General features: G+C 35.4%; 1 protein-coding gene across 2 annotated transcripts in view; it reads left to right on the top strand.

The window, feature by feature from the left end:
- UFSP2 (UFM1 specific peptidase 2) overlaps positions 1-16,610 on the top strand; it is a 38,580-nt gene that overhangs the window by 10,679 nt on the left and 11,291 nt on the right. For both annotated transcript variants that reach the window (XM_036763616.1, XM_036763617.1), the window contains 5 exons: positions 2,212-2,395; positions 3,435-3,501; positions 3,816-3,973; positions 4,375-4,567; positions 6,746-6,892. In XM_036763616.1, the coding sequence (XP_036619511.1) occupies positions 2,212-2,395; positions 3,435-3,501; positions 3,816-3,973; positions 4,375-4,567; positions 6,746-6,892 (749 nt within the window). The remainder of the gene's footprint in view (positions 1-2,211; positions 2,396-3,434; positions 3,502-3,815; positions 3,974-4,374; positions 4,568-6,745; positions 6,893-16,610) is intronic.

Raw genomic sequence — 16,610 nt, 5'->3', positions numbered from 1 at the left:
TTACAGTTTGCAAAGTGCTTAGCTACCTAAAACCTGGTGAAGTAAGTAGTGCAGATGTTAACCTCACTTCACAGATGAGGAAACTGTGACTCTGAAAGTTAACTCGCTTGTCCAGGATCACCCGGCTTGGTCAGAGCCAGGATTCAAATAGTCTCTGACTCCAGCTTTCAGTTCTCTTTACACTCTAGTAAAAAGATAATCAGTCATTCAGTATAAGGTGATCAATAGTAGATCATTCCACGCTTTGATAGGATGAGGAGAGTGAAGAAAAGAGGGCGTGCATTTAGTACCTAAATCACGGGAAAGGTCATTATTGAGAGAGCGGAAAGGGGCTGGAGACTCAACTTTACAGACTTGCCCTGGGACCTCATGTTTTTTGTTGGTAGCAATCAACTGAAGCTGTTCACAGAAGTATTCCTCTCTTTAGAAAAAAGACTAACTTTCTGCTTCCTTTCCGTGGGCTTTATCAGCCGAGGATCTCCCCTGCTACTTTCCAGAGTCTGTTCATCATGATCTCTCCCAGAGCCCCTCTTCATCCTTCCCCTTTCCGAGGCTCTGGATCTCACTCCCACCAGTCTCTTCCATGAGCTCGCCTCCTCAGTCATTCCTTCTCTTTTATGTTCAATCTTTGTATACTAGCTCCTTCCTGACAATCTATACACGTGTCCTGGTCTTCCCCCATTCTTAAAAACTGTTCACTTGATCCTGTTACCCTCTCAAGCTGTCACCCTCCATAAGCTTCTCCTTTTCACAGCCAGACTCTCAGGCAGGGTCATTCACATTCCTGGCCTCCATTTGCTCCCCTCCCACTCCCTTCTCTATCCCTTTATAATCTGCCTTCTGACTCCATCACTTGATTAAAATGGTTCTCTCCAGGGTTGCCAGCTGTCTTTTTTAAAATGATGCCTTTGTTTTGTATGCCGTGGTTATTTCTCTGCATACTCCCTATTCCTAATCCTACCCCAGAATTGAACTTCCTTTGTAACAATAAAAGTTAAAGACAACGGAACAGCGACTGCATTTCAGTGTGTAGAAGTTTCTGCTCCCGTGGTTCCCCACTTCTCTACTAAGAGGAGAAAGGTTCAGAGATCGAGAGTTGGAAGGCCAGCTAGCCTAAGTAGCCCTTTCATTTAGTAACTGAGGAAAGTCAGACCCAGAGAGTTAGAGTGACCATACAGGGAGTAAAGTGGCCTGACCAGACTCAAAGCCAGCTCCTCTGACTCCAAGGGCAGCCATTGTCCCGCTGTTTACCATTCCACATTCCATGCTGGAGGTGAGAGTTGAAACCAGGCCTCTCCACCATGCTACGCTCCCTACCACATGTATACTCCTACACTCCCCAGAGCATGGAGAACACAGTGCCCTTGTCCCCTTTGTCATACTGCCATGAAATTAGGACTCTTGTTCTCTCAGGTTTGCAAATGTCCCCTTGAATTCCGAGGACATTCTCCTTTGCCATGCGTGCTTATATAAATCCCACTTCCGTTTACTCTTCCAGATTATCTTGCTGAAGGCAAGAGAGCCCTCAGGTGGCCCTCCCAAAGATGCCTCCTGCACACGGGTTCTCCTGTTAGTGTGTTGACCTTCCCGGGACAGTGATTGGATTTAATCATACTACCATCGTGGAGATAGATAGATAGATAGATAGATAGATAGATAGATAGATAGATAGATAAGGCGAGCATTTATTAAGCACTTACTATGTGCCAAGTACTGTGCTAAGTGCTGGGGATGCAAATATTAGCAAAAAAGATGGTCTTTACCCCGCAATGAACTTTATTCCTATGAGTGAAGACAACCAGGGAGCTAGAAAGAGGGGAATGCAGAGAAGGAAGCGCTTGTGCAGGAGAAAAGTGGAAAAGTCCAGAGAGTGAGGAGCAAAGCCAGGGGTGAAAGAAAGAGAGAAACTGAGGCTGGAGTCTTAGAGTCTCCCAGTGCAGATAGTTCATTGTTTTGTAGACACTTTGTATTTACTTACCTGTGTCTATGTTGTACCCCACCAGCAGAACATATGCTCCTTGAGGTCAGGGGCTGCTTCTTTCTTGTCTTTCTATCCCCTCAGACCTAGTGTAGTTTCTTGTATGTAGTAGATGTTTAATAAGTATTGAATTGTTGAAGTTATCACTGTAATAGTTTTCCCTTAGGGTTATAGTGATAGGAAAATCATCAGAGAATTATCTTAATAATAGCAGGTATATTCTTTTAATTCAGATATTTCTACAAAAAAGGCATTAAAATACGTATTGAGTGACCTTTCAACCAAACTTTCATCAAATGCCCTTGTGTTCAAAATTTGCCACAGTTCAGTGTACATTTGGCCTAACAGCAACATGAACACAGTTCCAGCAGAACTAAATGACGATTCTGCTTGTAAGGAAATACTACGCTTTATTCAGTGAGTATGCTCTAAATTTCTCTATTGATGTCTTTTGTTTTTATATCATGTTCATTCCTGAATATATCTCCTCCCTCCCTATGCTGCTATCCTTCCCTTTTAGTCAAGGTGAAAAAAAAAGACAAAAAGTTCAGTAAAACAAACCATTTGACTGTGTTTAACAGTGTTCTGCACCCATAGGCCCCCAGTTCTGCAGTGAAGGGAAATACGTACATGTTCTTCCCTCTCCCCCAGGGGTAATCATGGTCCTCATAATTACACAGTTCTGTTAAATTTTATTGTTCTTTCTATTTACATTGTATGCGTTATGTATACGGTTTCCTAATTCTCTTTATTCCTAGGTCAGTATGTATCAGTTCATATAGGTATTCTCAGGGTTTGTTTTTTTTTTTCAGTTTCTCCTTCTGTCATTTCTAATGACCTAGTAATAATCCATTATATTCCTTTACCACAATTTATTTAGCCATTCTGTAGTCAGTAAGTAATTACTTTGTTACCTGTTCTTCACTTTTACAAAAAGTGTTACAGTGAATATTTTGGAAGAGATGGGGCATTTCTTTCTACTTTTTACTTCCTTAGAATATGTGGCTAGGATGTTTTAATCACTTATTAATCATAATTCCAGATTGCTTTCCTGAATGATTGGACCAATTCACAGTTCCACCAAAAGCGTATTGGTGTTCTTGCCTTCTCACTACCCCTCCAGTGTTGACAATTTCCATCTTTTGTTATAGTTGCCAAATTTCTAGGTGTGAATTGAAATTCACCTCAGTTTTGATTGGCACTCTTCCTGTGATTCGTGATTTGGAAGCAGTAACCATGGTTATTAAGAGTTTGCAAGCCTTCTTTTGAAAACTGGTTGTTCATATTCTTTGACCATCAATCCAAAGAATGACCCCCATTCTTACATATTTGTGTATCTTTTGTATCAGACCCCTGTCAAAGATACTTGATGCAGGAAGTGAGTATGTTTTAAAACTTAGCAGGAATAGTTTTAAATGCTAAATGCCATAAAGTTCTTTGTATATTAAAATTTTAGCTTTGACCAAGAAGAGGATACAAAGCGGAAATTCACCAAAAAAAAAGATAAAAAGTTACAAGGACAGGTAAGCTTGTCACCCATACTAATTGGGAATCACAAATTTTTCAGTTTCTTCTATGTAATTGTTAGATTTCTTGAGTCACTTGCTTACTAGAATGTTTTATCTTATAATTTAATGTCCCCCATGTTTTGGACTTTTAGCTCACAAGAATACATATCAGGAAGTTAGCTCACTTTGGTTTGCTTTTATGTTAACCCAAAAAGTCTTAAATGTGATAGTGATCACCTACAAATAGAAAGGAGCTGAAAAATGAATCTGTGTTCTGACATATATTTAATGGTGTTACTTAAATTAATTGTAATTCTTTGTCTTTGTAGCTTCAGATAATAAATATAGATCTCATGTTGGAAATGTCAACTTCTGTACCTGCTGTAGCTCCCATCATTGAAAGAGAAAGTGGAGGTCACCACTACGTTAACATGACTTTGCCAGTTGATACTGTTATATCTGCAGATCCAGAAGAATCATGGGGAATGTAAGTCTTTTTGCCTCATTTTTATAAACATTACCCCTCCCCACTTCCTGCATTAATCATGGACACGTATGGATTGTTTTAAAAACAAGAATAGTGTAATAAATATTAGTTTTACTTTTGATTAGAGACTAGCCCAGGAGCCTTGGTTAAAAGAAAAATATCTGTTCCTACTTTTCTCATTGCTTAAATATTGTATAAAAGTCTGTAGGTAAATAGAAATCAGTTAGCTAGGTCATGTGTCACCGTGTTTAGCCCACTCCTTATTTATAGCCCCTGGAAGTCCCAACAAATGCTTCCTGATTTGGGCTGTAAGAAATATTGATGTTACCTAACTCTAGCTATTTTTTTATCATGGCTACTGTACCTTTTGTTATACTTAAATATTTTTCTTCATTTGACAGAGTTCGAAGTCGTCTAGTAAATTCAATTCACAATCAACTAACTGACATGGAGAAATGCATTTTGAAATACATGAAAGGAACTTCTATAGTAGTCCCTGAGCCACTGCACTTTTTGTTACCAGGAGAGAAAAATCTTGTAACAATTTCCTATCCATCAGGAGTTCCAGATGGTCAGCTACAATCTTACAGAAAGGTAAAAATCTATTAATTAGGTCTTGGGAACAGATGCAAGTAGTCCCTCATTTAGTTAGGGCTGCATAGAGGTAACAAGTGGAAACAATTTGTATGTCATTAATACCATTTCAAAAACAATGACTGGACCAATAGAAAGTTGTCAAATAATTTAATACATAAAACACTGATATTCTAATTTTCAACTAAAGTACTAATCGATGTACTAAATCCATAATAACAAATTCATTGTCATTTTACTTTTTCATATTTAATGTGGTCTACATATCATACATTCGGTTTGTGAACTGAATGGAAATGACAGTGTCAAGTAATAACGTTATCAGATGTCTTCACCCTTCATATCCCTCTAGTAAGTTTCTAGTAGAGAAAAAAATCAGGGAAGGCCCTAGGCAAAATTTATCCCATTTCTACTAATGCCCACTAGATTATTAGTTGATATTACCCTCCTAGAAGTATTTGCATTTTAGTAAATAACTCATGAGTATTAAAAGAATGAACATATAATTGTGCAATGATAGGAAATTTAGTTTATATTTTTTACCAAGTGGTCTTGCCTGGCTGGAACTTCCTCATGTCTTGCAACAGAAGCAGCTGCCTGTTTGATGGCAGCCCCAGGGAAGAAGGGCTCAGCCCTGACTCTGTGCTTCTTTCTTCTTTCCAGACCTTAGGCAATGCAGTCTGTAACTTCTGGATTCTACTTCCTAGTACAGGCGGCTGGAGCATAGTTATTTTTTACATATGTTCCTATGGATGCAATTAGAAGGGCTTCAGACTTTAAAAGTGAACTATTGTGTCAACTCTCCGCAGGCTTTGTATACAAAAGATCCAGTGGCTATACACAAGGCAGATTTGTATTCTCTTGCCACAGAGTGGCCTTTTGAAAATAACTTTTTCTGTGACATTTATTATACTTCATATTTTTATTTATCTTTATAAAGCTTTTCAGATTAGTCCTATATATATTATTCTCCTCCACCCCCACCTTTTTTTCTTTCAGTTGTGTGCCTTTGTAAAACTAAGTTAAAAACATCCAGCACATGTTAAAAAGACTTTCTTACAGAACAATGATATTCTGTTACCTTCACGTAACACATTTTTTTCAACCATTCTTTAAACCATGCAATTTCCAGTTCTTTGCTACCACAAGGACTGCTGCTATAAATGGGGGTGTGTGTGTGTGTGTGTGTGTGTGTGTGTGTGTGTTAGACCTTGTCTTTGACTTCCTTGGGGCATGTGCCTAGTAGTGTATTACCACGTTTGTACAGTTTAGTGATTTTTTTAAAACTATATATAGAAATTATTTTCAAGAATTTGGACCAGTTCACAGTTCTACCACCAGTGCCATGATGAATCTGTCTTCCCACAGTTCCTCTAACAATTTTCCACTTTTATTTTTTCCCGTCTTTGCCAATCAAGATCAGTCAATCAAGAAACTTCAGAGTTGTTTGCTTCTCTTATGAATGATTCGAAGCATTATTTCATATGGCTATTGATAGTTGCTTTTTTTCTTTAGAAATATCCTTTGATCACTTACACTGATTAATTGTAAATGAGTAGTTTTAAAATTATCTCTAAATGTCTCCTAGTAATAACTCTTAGGAATCATTTAACTAGATAATATTTGGATGCCTTATAAACTCCCTGAGGGCATGAACCAAGTATTAATTTGACCTTGTTTCTTCCTCTTTCCTTAGCATTGTTCTTTTATTCACAGTAAATATTCTTATTGGTTTTCATTGAATTTAAACTTAAAATCCCTAAATGTTTTAGAATAAGTTTCTTTTTTCACTTATGAAAATATGCCAATAAAATATATGTTGCATAATATCTAGTCTCTTTGTGTCAATCATTTTAACATTTTCTTAGAATTTATTTGAAGCCCCTTTTTATATTTTATGTCTATTATGTAATTACTCTGTGGGTGCTTTTAAAGTCACATTATGATTCTTATTTAAAGGATTTTTCATTTTTTTATTTATGAAATACTTAGGAAAATAGTGTTCATTTAAAATATTTTTTGTGGTTTTAAGAGCGCATATTTTTAAAATCTTTCTAAATAGTTTATAACAAACTTTTCATATTAAATATCATTTTGGATTTCATTTTATTTAGTGGATTAAATTTAAAGATTTATCTATTATCTCTGTTTCTTAATATTTAATCCCCTTTCATTTAGGAATTGCATGACCTGTACCACCTACCTCATGATAGACCTTACTTCAAAAGAGCTAATGCATATCACTTTCCAGATGAACCATATAAAGATGGGTATGTCAGGAATCCACATAGTCACCTAAATCCACTGGGAGCAGAATCTGGTATGGTGAGTTAATTTATGGAAATACAATTATTATTAAAATTTTAATAATTTTTTAAAAGATCATTAATGGAATGATAGCATCCTGTCAGTATCTAAAACAAATCAACCTTTGTAATACTTTCTATCCGTAAACGCTATCACTCTTATCAGCTAGCAGTAATGTACAAGGACCAAAAGGTATTTTTTTAAAAGAGTTTTCTCAATCACATTTGCTGTTATTTGAATTCTTATCTATGCCATTATGTTTTCTGGGCTGGATATAGAAGAAATCACAAGTCTGTGACATAACCCTGGAATATTTTTTGCTAAATGAGGAAAGTCTTAAGAGATGTTATGATTTAAAAGTCTTTTCTGTCCTATGGCTTTTCCACAGCACTTTTCATCTGGACCATATACTAGAGCACTTGATTATTTTCTGCCCAATATTACTCTCATCACTTCATGTATGTACCACAATGACATTGTAAGCTTTTCCAGAGCAGTGTCTTATATTTTGTAGTCAACATAGCACTCATGCATACAGTAGGTAATTGATAAATGCTTTTTGATTGTTAACTGTGATATATTCCATGCTTTGGAAGGGATTTTGAAGAAAAGAGACTGATTCATTTTCAATTTCACTTCTCAAAGGAGCATGTATATATACAAAAAAGTTTTTGTAAATATTAATTCCTTTGTGGTATCTATGGGTCCTCTAAAATAATTCATTAAATATTAGTATCATCATAAAATATGTATTACTAAGTAGTATGTATGTTTATGCTAAAAGGGACGTAGAATGTTTACAGTATTGAATATTAAATAGTAACACCAGCACATATATAGGGCTCTTTTGATGGGAGCTGTACAGAGCAAAGTATATATCCTTTTGCCTACAGCTGCTTATAGTCTCAACAAAGCAACACAGACATATTCTCTTTCATTTCTATAGTTCCTTTGTCCTCCAGAGATGTTTAATTTCAATGTTTAAATTCAATCTGTCTTTGGATTGTATTTCATGCTATCTATCAGGCAATCAGATGTCAAATTAACTTTGAATATATTTGTGTTACTGGAAATTAATCAGAAGTGAAAAAAGAATATAGAATCATTGGGGCCATAATGAACTTTACCCTGTTCGGAAAATTCAATCATAATTTTAGTAGTTGTTCTTGATTTTATATTAGTAGCATTTTCACATGCATGAAATTGGGCTAACAGGTTATCATCAAGACAGTTATCTAGGAATTCACATACCTTAGAAGCAATGAAGATGGTTGAAGTAGTCGTGAGTAGGGGGAAAACAGCAGATCTTTGGCATTTCTTAAAAAATATCCAGTTATCAAAATGTTGAAGTTCATTAAATCATAAATGGCATGCCCCAGGTGGATTCACAAGAACACATGATCCTTTTTTTTAACATACATTATAAATACAGAGAAAGATCAAACATTATTCAGTGCCTTTTATGAGCAAATATGGCATTGATTTTTAACACTAGGTAGGGACAACACTGAAAAAGAAACTAATAGGCCAATTTCACAAAAGATTCTAAGTGCAAAATAATATTACATTTTAGCTAATAGTTTACATCAGTACACTATGAAAATTTTTCATCATAATCAAGCAAGGTTTATGACAATCATAGAACTGAGATGATCAACATAATAAAATAAACTCCCCCAAACCATATAATTATTACAATGCAGAAAAAGCCTTAATAAGAATAATAGAAATACAATCTTCATTCATGATTTAAAAAAAAAAACTAAAAAGAATAGATACAGAGACTTTTTTCCTTAACACAATAAAAAGCAGGAGTTAAGAGTCAACATAGTATGCAACCCAGAATTATTGGAAGCATTCTACATGTACAAAGCAAGAATGCCCACTTTCACCCCATAATTTTTTACAAAGCATTGGAAGTCATACAACTGCTGTAAGACGAGAAAACATGGGGCAGCTAGGTGGCGCAGTGAGTAGAGCACTGGCCCTGGAGTCAGGAGGACCTGAGTTCAAATCCAGCCTCAGACATTTGACACGCTTACTAGCTGTGTGACCTTGGGCAAGTCACTTAACCCCAATTGCCCTGCTTTCCTCCCTCCAAAATAAAAAGACAAGAAAACATATCAAAGCAATTAACACTAGAAAAAAGTTAATTGCAGATAACATGATGGTATAGCTAGCAGATACACAACCAAAACCTTAATGGAGATGATAAGTTCAGCAAACTCTCAGAGTCCAAGAGTAACATGCAGAAATATCTGCATTTTTATCTACTAGTTAATAATAAAGAGGGGGAAAAAAGTTTAAAACAAAAACCATAAAGTATTTGAGAATTAACCTACCTAGCCATAAGTGGGACTTTTATATAAGAATAAGTATAAAGTATAATGACTGAAATAAAGACAGACCAGCATAACTACATGAACAGCCAATATTCACGAATGAGTAGTAATCATTTAATAAAAATGACAGTATTTCCAAAATTAATTTAGGTCTTTAATACATTATGTGAATACATGAAAAATCTGATTTTGTCAGCATGATGAATCCTTGTATGGAAACTTCACCAGTGCTGATAGCAACCTGTATATGATTTAGTAAGTAAAAGACCTAAAGAGTTACTTGGAACACACAACATTGATTTACCCAAGGGTCACAAGACTGCTAAATGTGAGACAGAATTGTGCCCAGCTCTTTGTGATTCAGCACCCTACATTTAATATAATACCACTCAAGTTACCCAGAGATTTCTTTATAGAACCAGACAAATAATAATGAAAATTTTTTTAAATGTGCGTAACAATATCAAGAGAGACACTGAAAAGAAGAGCTGGTGAAGGGTGGTCTTTCACTCCCTGACTTTAAAACTTATTATATAGCAGTTATCATCAAAACTATCTGGTTTTGACAACCAAACCAAGTGTATACAATATTGTTGCCTGACTAACCTATAGAAAATGAAAACTGAATGAAGCATTCATCATTTGATATATTTGGGAAAATTAGTTGGCAGTTTGATTAGAAAGGAATTGAGATACACATCTTATAATATTTGAATGGCAGTTGGATTAGAGACTTAAAAAGAACTATAACTCAGTTGGAAAGAGTTGTTTGAATTGTAAAAGATGAATGAATTTTTTTTCTCTTCAACAAATAAGAAGGATTTTTAGGAACAAGATAGATGTTCTTGACTACATTAAAATATAAGATTCTGTACAACAAAAAGTTAGAAAAATAAATTGGAAAATATGGCAAATGTGATGGATTAAAAACAGAGACTATATAAAGAATTGTTAAGAAAAAAGGTCACAGTAGTAGTTCCTTTGCAGTGGATAAATGGTCTATTTCAATACAACTAGTTTCATCTGAAGATTTTACTTATGTATTTAAATGCATTATTCTAAAAATGTTTTCATAGGCTTTAGCAAATTCCCATGACACAAAAAGTTAATATACACTGATTTGTTGCTGGTGAAAGTATTATTAAAAATGAAAGTTATCTATTGAAAAATTAGCAGCATTATGTACATAGGACTAGGAATAACTTAAAGGTCCAACGATAGGGGAATGGTTAATTTGTGGTGAATTTATATGGTGGAATTCAATATTGAAATTAAGATCCACAAGTAAGAGGAAATAAAAGCTGGGAGGCAGAGTCAAGATGGCACAGAAAAGCCAGGACATTGCCTGAGCTCTCCCCAGTTTCCCTTGGAAACAGTGTTAAATCAAGCCTCTAAACAGATTCTGGAGTCACAGAACCTACAAAAAGATGGAGTAAAACAGTGTTTCAGTGTAAGATAACTTAAAAGGACTTCAGGAAAGGTCTGTCTCACTTGGGTAAAAGGGGAGTGCAGCTGAGTGTAGATGATGTCTGGGCAAGCCAGTGGGAGGCTCTTAGCCACAACACAGATCAGAAACCAAGTCCCCTCAGTCCTGCCTCAGCAGAGCAGTGACACAGAAGGCCAGCTGTGAGGCCTCCAGCTCCAGCACAGAAGGTAAACTGCTGGCCCCAGAACCCTGGCATGACTAGGCTGGGCCAGCCCGGTGCAGTGGGCAAGCTGCCTGCACCTGAGGCCCCGGTGCAGAAAGCCAGTGACCAGGCCCCTGGCCCCCAGCACAAGAAGCTTGGGACAGCGCTCCCAGTACCCCAGGAGTAGAGCTCAACTTTTAAAGTCATGAAATAGACGAGAAAATGATCAAAAACCAGAAAAGAGCTCTGACCATAGAAAGCTACTACGGCTACAGGGAAGAGCAAACACAAACTCAGAAGAGGACAACAATGTTAAAATTCCCATATGTGAAGCCTTAAAGGGGAATATGGATTGGTCTCAAGCCCAAAGAGCCTTCATGGAAGAGTTCAAAAAGGATTTTCAAAATCAAAGAGGTAGAAGAAAAAATGGGAAAAGAAATGAGAGTTATGCAAAAGAGAGTCAGCAGCTCGGTAAAGGAAGGACAAAAATTAACTGAAGAAAACAATTCCTTAAGAAATACAATAGGCCAAATTAAAAAAAAAAACTACTGAAGAAAACAACTTCTTAAAAAGTAGAATTAGCCAAGTAGAAATTAGCCAAATACAAAAGTTAACTGAAGAAAATAATTCCTTAAAAATTAGAATTGAGCAAGTGGAAGCTAATGACTCTATGAGACATTAAAAATCAGTCAAACAAAATGAAAATGAAGAATTAGCGTTTACCTCATTGGAAAAACAATTGACCTGGGAAACAGATCAGGGAGAGACAATGTCAGATTTATTGGACTACCTGAAAAGCCTGGAGAGCATCTTTCAAGAAATTATCAAGGAAAACTGCCCTGATGTCCTAGAATCACAGGTAAAATAGCATTGAAAGAACCCACTGATCACCTCCTGAAAGAGATCCCAAAATGATAACTTCGAGGAATAGTGTAGCCAGATTCCAGAATTATCAGATCAAGGAGAAAATACTACAAGCAGCCAGAAGGAAACAATTCAAATAACAAGGAGCTGCAGTCAGGATTACACAGGATTTAGCAGCTTCTAAATTAAAGGATCAGGGGCTTGGAATATTATATTCTGGAAGGCAAAGGAGCTTGGATTACAACCAAGAATTAACTGCCCAGAAAAACTGAGCATAGTCTTTCAGGGGAAAGGGGAAGAGATAGCCATTTGATGAAATAGGGGACTTTTAAAATTTCCTGATGAAAAGACCAGAGCTGAACAGAAAATTCAATCTTAAATACAGGACTCAAAAGAAGCATAAAAAGGTAAACAGGAAAGGCAGAAAAAGCCTTATCATTCAATAAGGTTGTACAGGAAGTATTATAATACTTGTAACTCTTAAGAATTCTATCTCTATTAGAGCAGTTAGGAGTATACATAAACAGCGTGTGTGCATATAAGTTGACTTTGATGTGATGATATAAAAAAAATTAAGGGATCAAAAAAAAGGATTGTACTGGGAGAAGAGGAAAGGGGGAAGCAGAATAGAGTAAATTATATCACATGAAAAGGCACATTTTACAGCAGAGGGAAAGAAGGGAGGGGGTGAGCATTGTTTGAACCTTACACTCATCTGATTTGGCTCAAAGAGGGAATAATATACACAGTTGGTTGGGTAGAGAAATCTATGTTACCCTATAGGGAAGTAGGAGGGGAAAGGGGAAAGAAAAGGGGGGAGGGGAGGGGAGGCTGTTAGAAGGGAGGACAGAAGTAGAAGGGGAAAGGAAAGCAAGGGAGAACTGATAGAAGGGTGGGCAGATGGATGGAGGTGGTGGTCAGAAGCAAAACACTGGTGAGGAGGGACAGGGTGAAAGAGAAAAAAAGTATAAGCAGGGAAAAATAGGATAGAGGGAAATACACAGTATTCATAAGTGTGAATGTGAATAGGGTGAACTTGCCCATAAAAATGGAAGAACACAACATGGTATGTTATTTACAAGAAATACACACAGAGTAAAGGTAAAAGGCTGGAGCAAAATATATTATGTTTCATCTAAAGTATAAAAAAAAAAGCAGGGGTAGCAATCCTGATCTCAGACAAAGCAAAAGCAAAAATAGATCTAATTAAAAGAGATAAGGAAGGAAACTATATTTTGCTAAAAGGTACCATAGACAATGAAGTAATATCAATACTAAACATATATGCACCAAGTAATATGGCATCCAGATTCATAGAGGAGAAGTTAAGTGAATTACAGGAAGAAATAGAAAGCAAAACTATACTAGTGGGGAACCTCAGTCTCCCCCTCTCAAAACTCGATAAATCTAACCACCAAATAAACAAAAAAGAAGTTAAGGAGGTGAATTTAATTTTAGGAAAGTTATATATGATAGACCTCTGGAAAAAATTGAATGGGGATAGAAAGAAATATACCTTTTTCTCAGTGGTACATGGCACCTAAACAAAAACTGATCATGTATTAAGGCATAAGAACCTCACAATCAAGTGCAGGAAGGCAGATATATTAAATGCATCCTTTTTAGATCATGATGCAATAAAAATTACGTGTAATAAAGGGCCATGGAAAGATAGACTAAAAATTAATTGGAAACTAAATAATCTAATCCTAAAGAATGGGTGGATAAAAAAAAATGGATCAAAGAACAAATCATAGAAACAATCAATAATTTTATCAAAGAGAACAACAGTAATGAGATAACATGCCAAAATTTATGGGATGCAGTCAAAGCAGTTTTTAGGGGAAATTTTATATCTCTAAATGCTTATTTGAATAAAATAGAAAAAGAGCAGATCAGTGAATTGGGCATTCAAATAAAAGTGGTAGAAAAAGAACAAATTTAAAATGGCCAACTAGATACCAAATTAGAAATTCTGAACATCAAAGATTAATAAAATTGAAAGTGAAAAACAATTGAACTAATAAATAAAGCTTAAGAGCTGGCTTTATGAAAAAAATCAGTAAAATAGATCAACCTTTGGTTAATTTGATTTTTAAAAGAAGAAAACTAAATTACCAGTATTAAAGATGAAATGAGTAAATTTACCACCAATGAAGAAGAAATTAAAGCAATAATTAGGACTTGTTTAATTATATGCCAATAAGTCTGAAAATCTAAGTGAGATAGATGAATATTTACAAAAATATAAATTGCCCAGATTAATTGAAGAGGAAATAAAATACTTAAATATCCCCATTTTAGAAAAAAGAAATTGAACAAGCCATCAATGAACTCCTTAAGAAAAAATCTCCAGGGACAGATGGATTTACAAGTGAATTCTACCAAACATTTAAAGAACAATTAATTCTGTTATATAAACTTCTTGGGAAAATAGGCAAAGGAGTCCTACCAAAATCCTTTTCTGACACAAATAAAGTATTGATAACTAAACCAAAGAGCCAAAACAGAGAAAGAAAATTGTAGACCAATTTCCCTAATGTATATTGATGTAAAAATTTTAAATAAAATATTAACAAAGAGATTACAGCAATTTATCATGAGGATAATATGCTATGCCTAGGTGGGATTTATTCCAGGAATGCAGGACTGATTCGGTATCAGGAAAACTATGAGCATAATTGACTATATCTGTAACAAAACCAACAAATCATGTGATTATCTCCATAGATGCAGAAAACGCTTTTGGTGAAACACAGCATTCATTCCTATTAAAAACACTAGAGAACATTGGAATCAATGGAGTTTTCCTTAAAATGATAAGTAGCATCTATCTAAAACCATCAGCAAGCATTATATATAATGGGGATAAGCTAGAAGCTTTCCCAGTAAGATCAAGGGTAAAACAAGGATGTCCATTAGCCCCACTATTATTCAATATTGTACTAGAAATGTTAGCTTTAGCAATAAGAGAAAAAAAAAGAAATTGAAACAATTAGAATGGGCAATAAGGAAACAAAATTGTCACTCTTTGCAGAAGATATTATGATATGTTAGAGAATCAACTAAAAAACTACCTGAAACAATGAATAACTTTAATAAAGTTGCCAGATATAAATAAATCCATACAACTTCTCAGCATTTCTGTATATTACTGACAAAGCCTAGCAGCAAGAGATAGAAAGAGAAATTCCATTTAAAATAACTATAGATAATGTAAAATATTTGGGCATCTACCTGCCAAGACAAATGCAGGAACTATATGAACACAATTATAAAATGCTTTTCACACAAATAAAATCAGATCTAACCAGTTGGAAAAATATCAATTGCTCATGGGTTCACTGAGCTAATATAATAAAAATGACCATTCTACCTAAATTAATTTACTTATTCAGTGCCATACCAACCAAACTATCAAAAATTTATTTTATAGAGCTAGAAAAAAATAGTAACAAAATTAATGCGGAAGAACAAAAGGTCAAGAATATCAAGGGAATTAACGGTGGAAAAAAATGCTAAGGAAGGTGGCCCAGTGATACCAGATCTAAAACTATATTATAAAGCAACTATCAAAACTATTTGGTACTGTCTAAGAAAATAGTATGGTAGGAACTAGGCATAGACCAACATCTCACACCTTATACCAAGAAAAAGTCGAAATGGGTACATGATTTAGACATTAATGGTGAAACTATAAGCCAGATCTATGGAGAACAGAAGAATTTATGACCAAACGAGATAGAGAACATTATGAAATGCAAAATGGATAATTTTGCTTACATTAAATTAAAAAGGTTTTGCATAAACAAAGCCAATGCAAACAAGATTAGAAGGGAAGCAGAAAGCTGGGAAACAATTTTTACAGTGTTGTTTACAGTGTCTCCAATAAAGGCCTTATTTCTAAAATATATAGAGAATTGAGTCACATCTATAAGAATAAAAGTCATTCCCCAATTAATAAATGGCCAAAGACTATAAGCAGGCAGTTTTTGGATGAAGAAACTAAAGCTAGTTATATGAAAAAAATGCTCTAAATCACTATTGATTAAAGAAATGCAAATTAAAACAGCTCTGAGGTACCACATCACACCTATCAGATTGGCTAACCTGACAAAACAGGAAAATAATAAATGTTGGAGAACATGTGGGAAAATTGGAACACTAATGCATTGTTGAGTTGTGAACTGATCCAACCATTCTGGAGAACAATTTTGAACTACACCCAAAAGGTAACCAAACTCTGCATACCCTTTGATCCATCAATACCACTACTAGGGCTATATCCCAAAGAGATCTTAGAAAACCTGGAAAGACTTACATGAACTTATCCTGAGAGAAGTGAGTTGAACTAGAAGAACGCTGTACACAGTAACAGCAACATTGTGCGATGACCAACTATGAATGACTTAGCTCTTCTCAGCAATAAAATGATCCAAGACTCTTCCAAAAGATTCATGTTGGAAAATGCTCCCCACATCCAGAGAGAGAACTATGGAGTCTGAATGCAGATCAAAGCATATGATTTTCTTTTTTTTTTTCTTTCTCATGGTTTTTCCCTTTTGTTCTGATTCTTCTTTCACAATGTGAAAGTTCCCTCCTTCTTCTGTCTCCTCCTTAAGAAGGCAAGCAATTTGATATAGATTATATGTGCAGTATAGATACATGTGCAGCCATCATGTGGGCAAGTGATTTCAACTCTGGGCTTGAGTCTCCTTGTCTATAAAGTGGGTGGGGGGGTTGGGGAAGGAGGGGCAGAATTGGACAAGACCATGTGGTCTCTATCTTATTACTCATTCCTGTCTAGAAATGCTCTACAGCTCATCTTGGACATCGTGAGTTTCAGTTTGAAATGGTACTTAATGTAGTGGTGCTGAGATGGCATTTTGCTCTATTTTCTTT

This window comes from Trichosurus vulpecula, chromosome 6, assembly GCF_011100635.1.
Source record: "Trichosurus vulpecula isolate mTriVul1 chromosome 6, mTriVul1.pri, whole genome shotgun sequence".
In the NCBI taxonomy this organism is placed as follows: domain Eukaryota; kingdom Metazoa; phylum Chordata; class Mammalia; order Diprotodontia; family Phalangeridae; genus Trichosurus; species Trichosurus vulpecula.
This window is presented reverse-complemented; position numbering and strand designations above follow the sequence as displayed.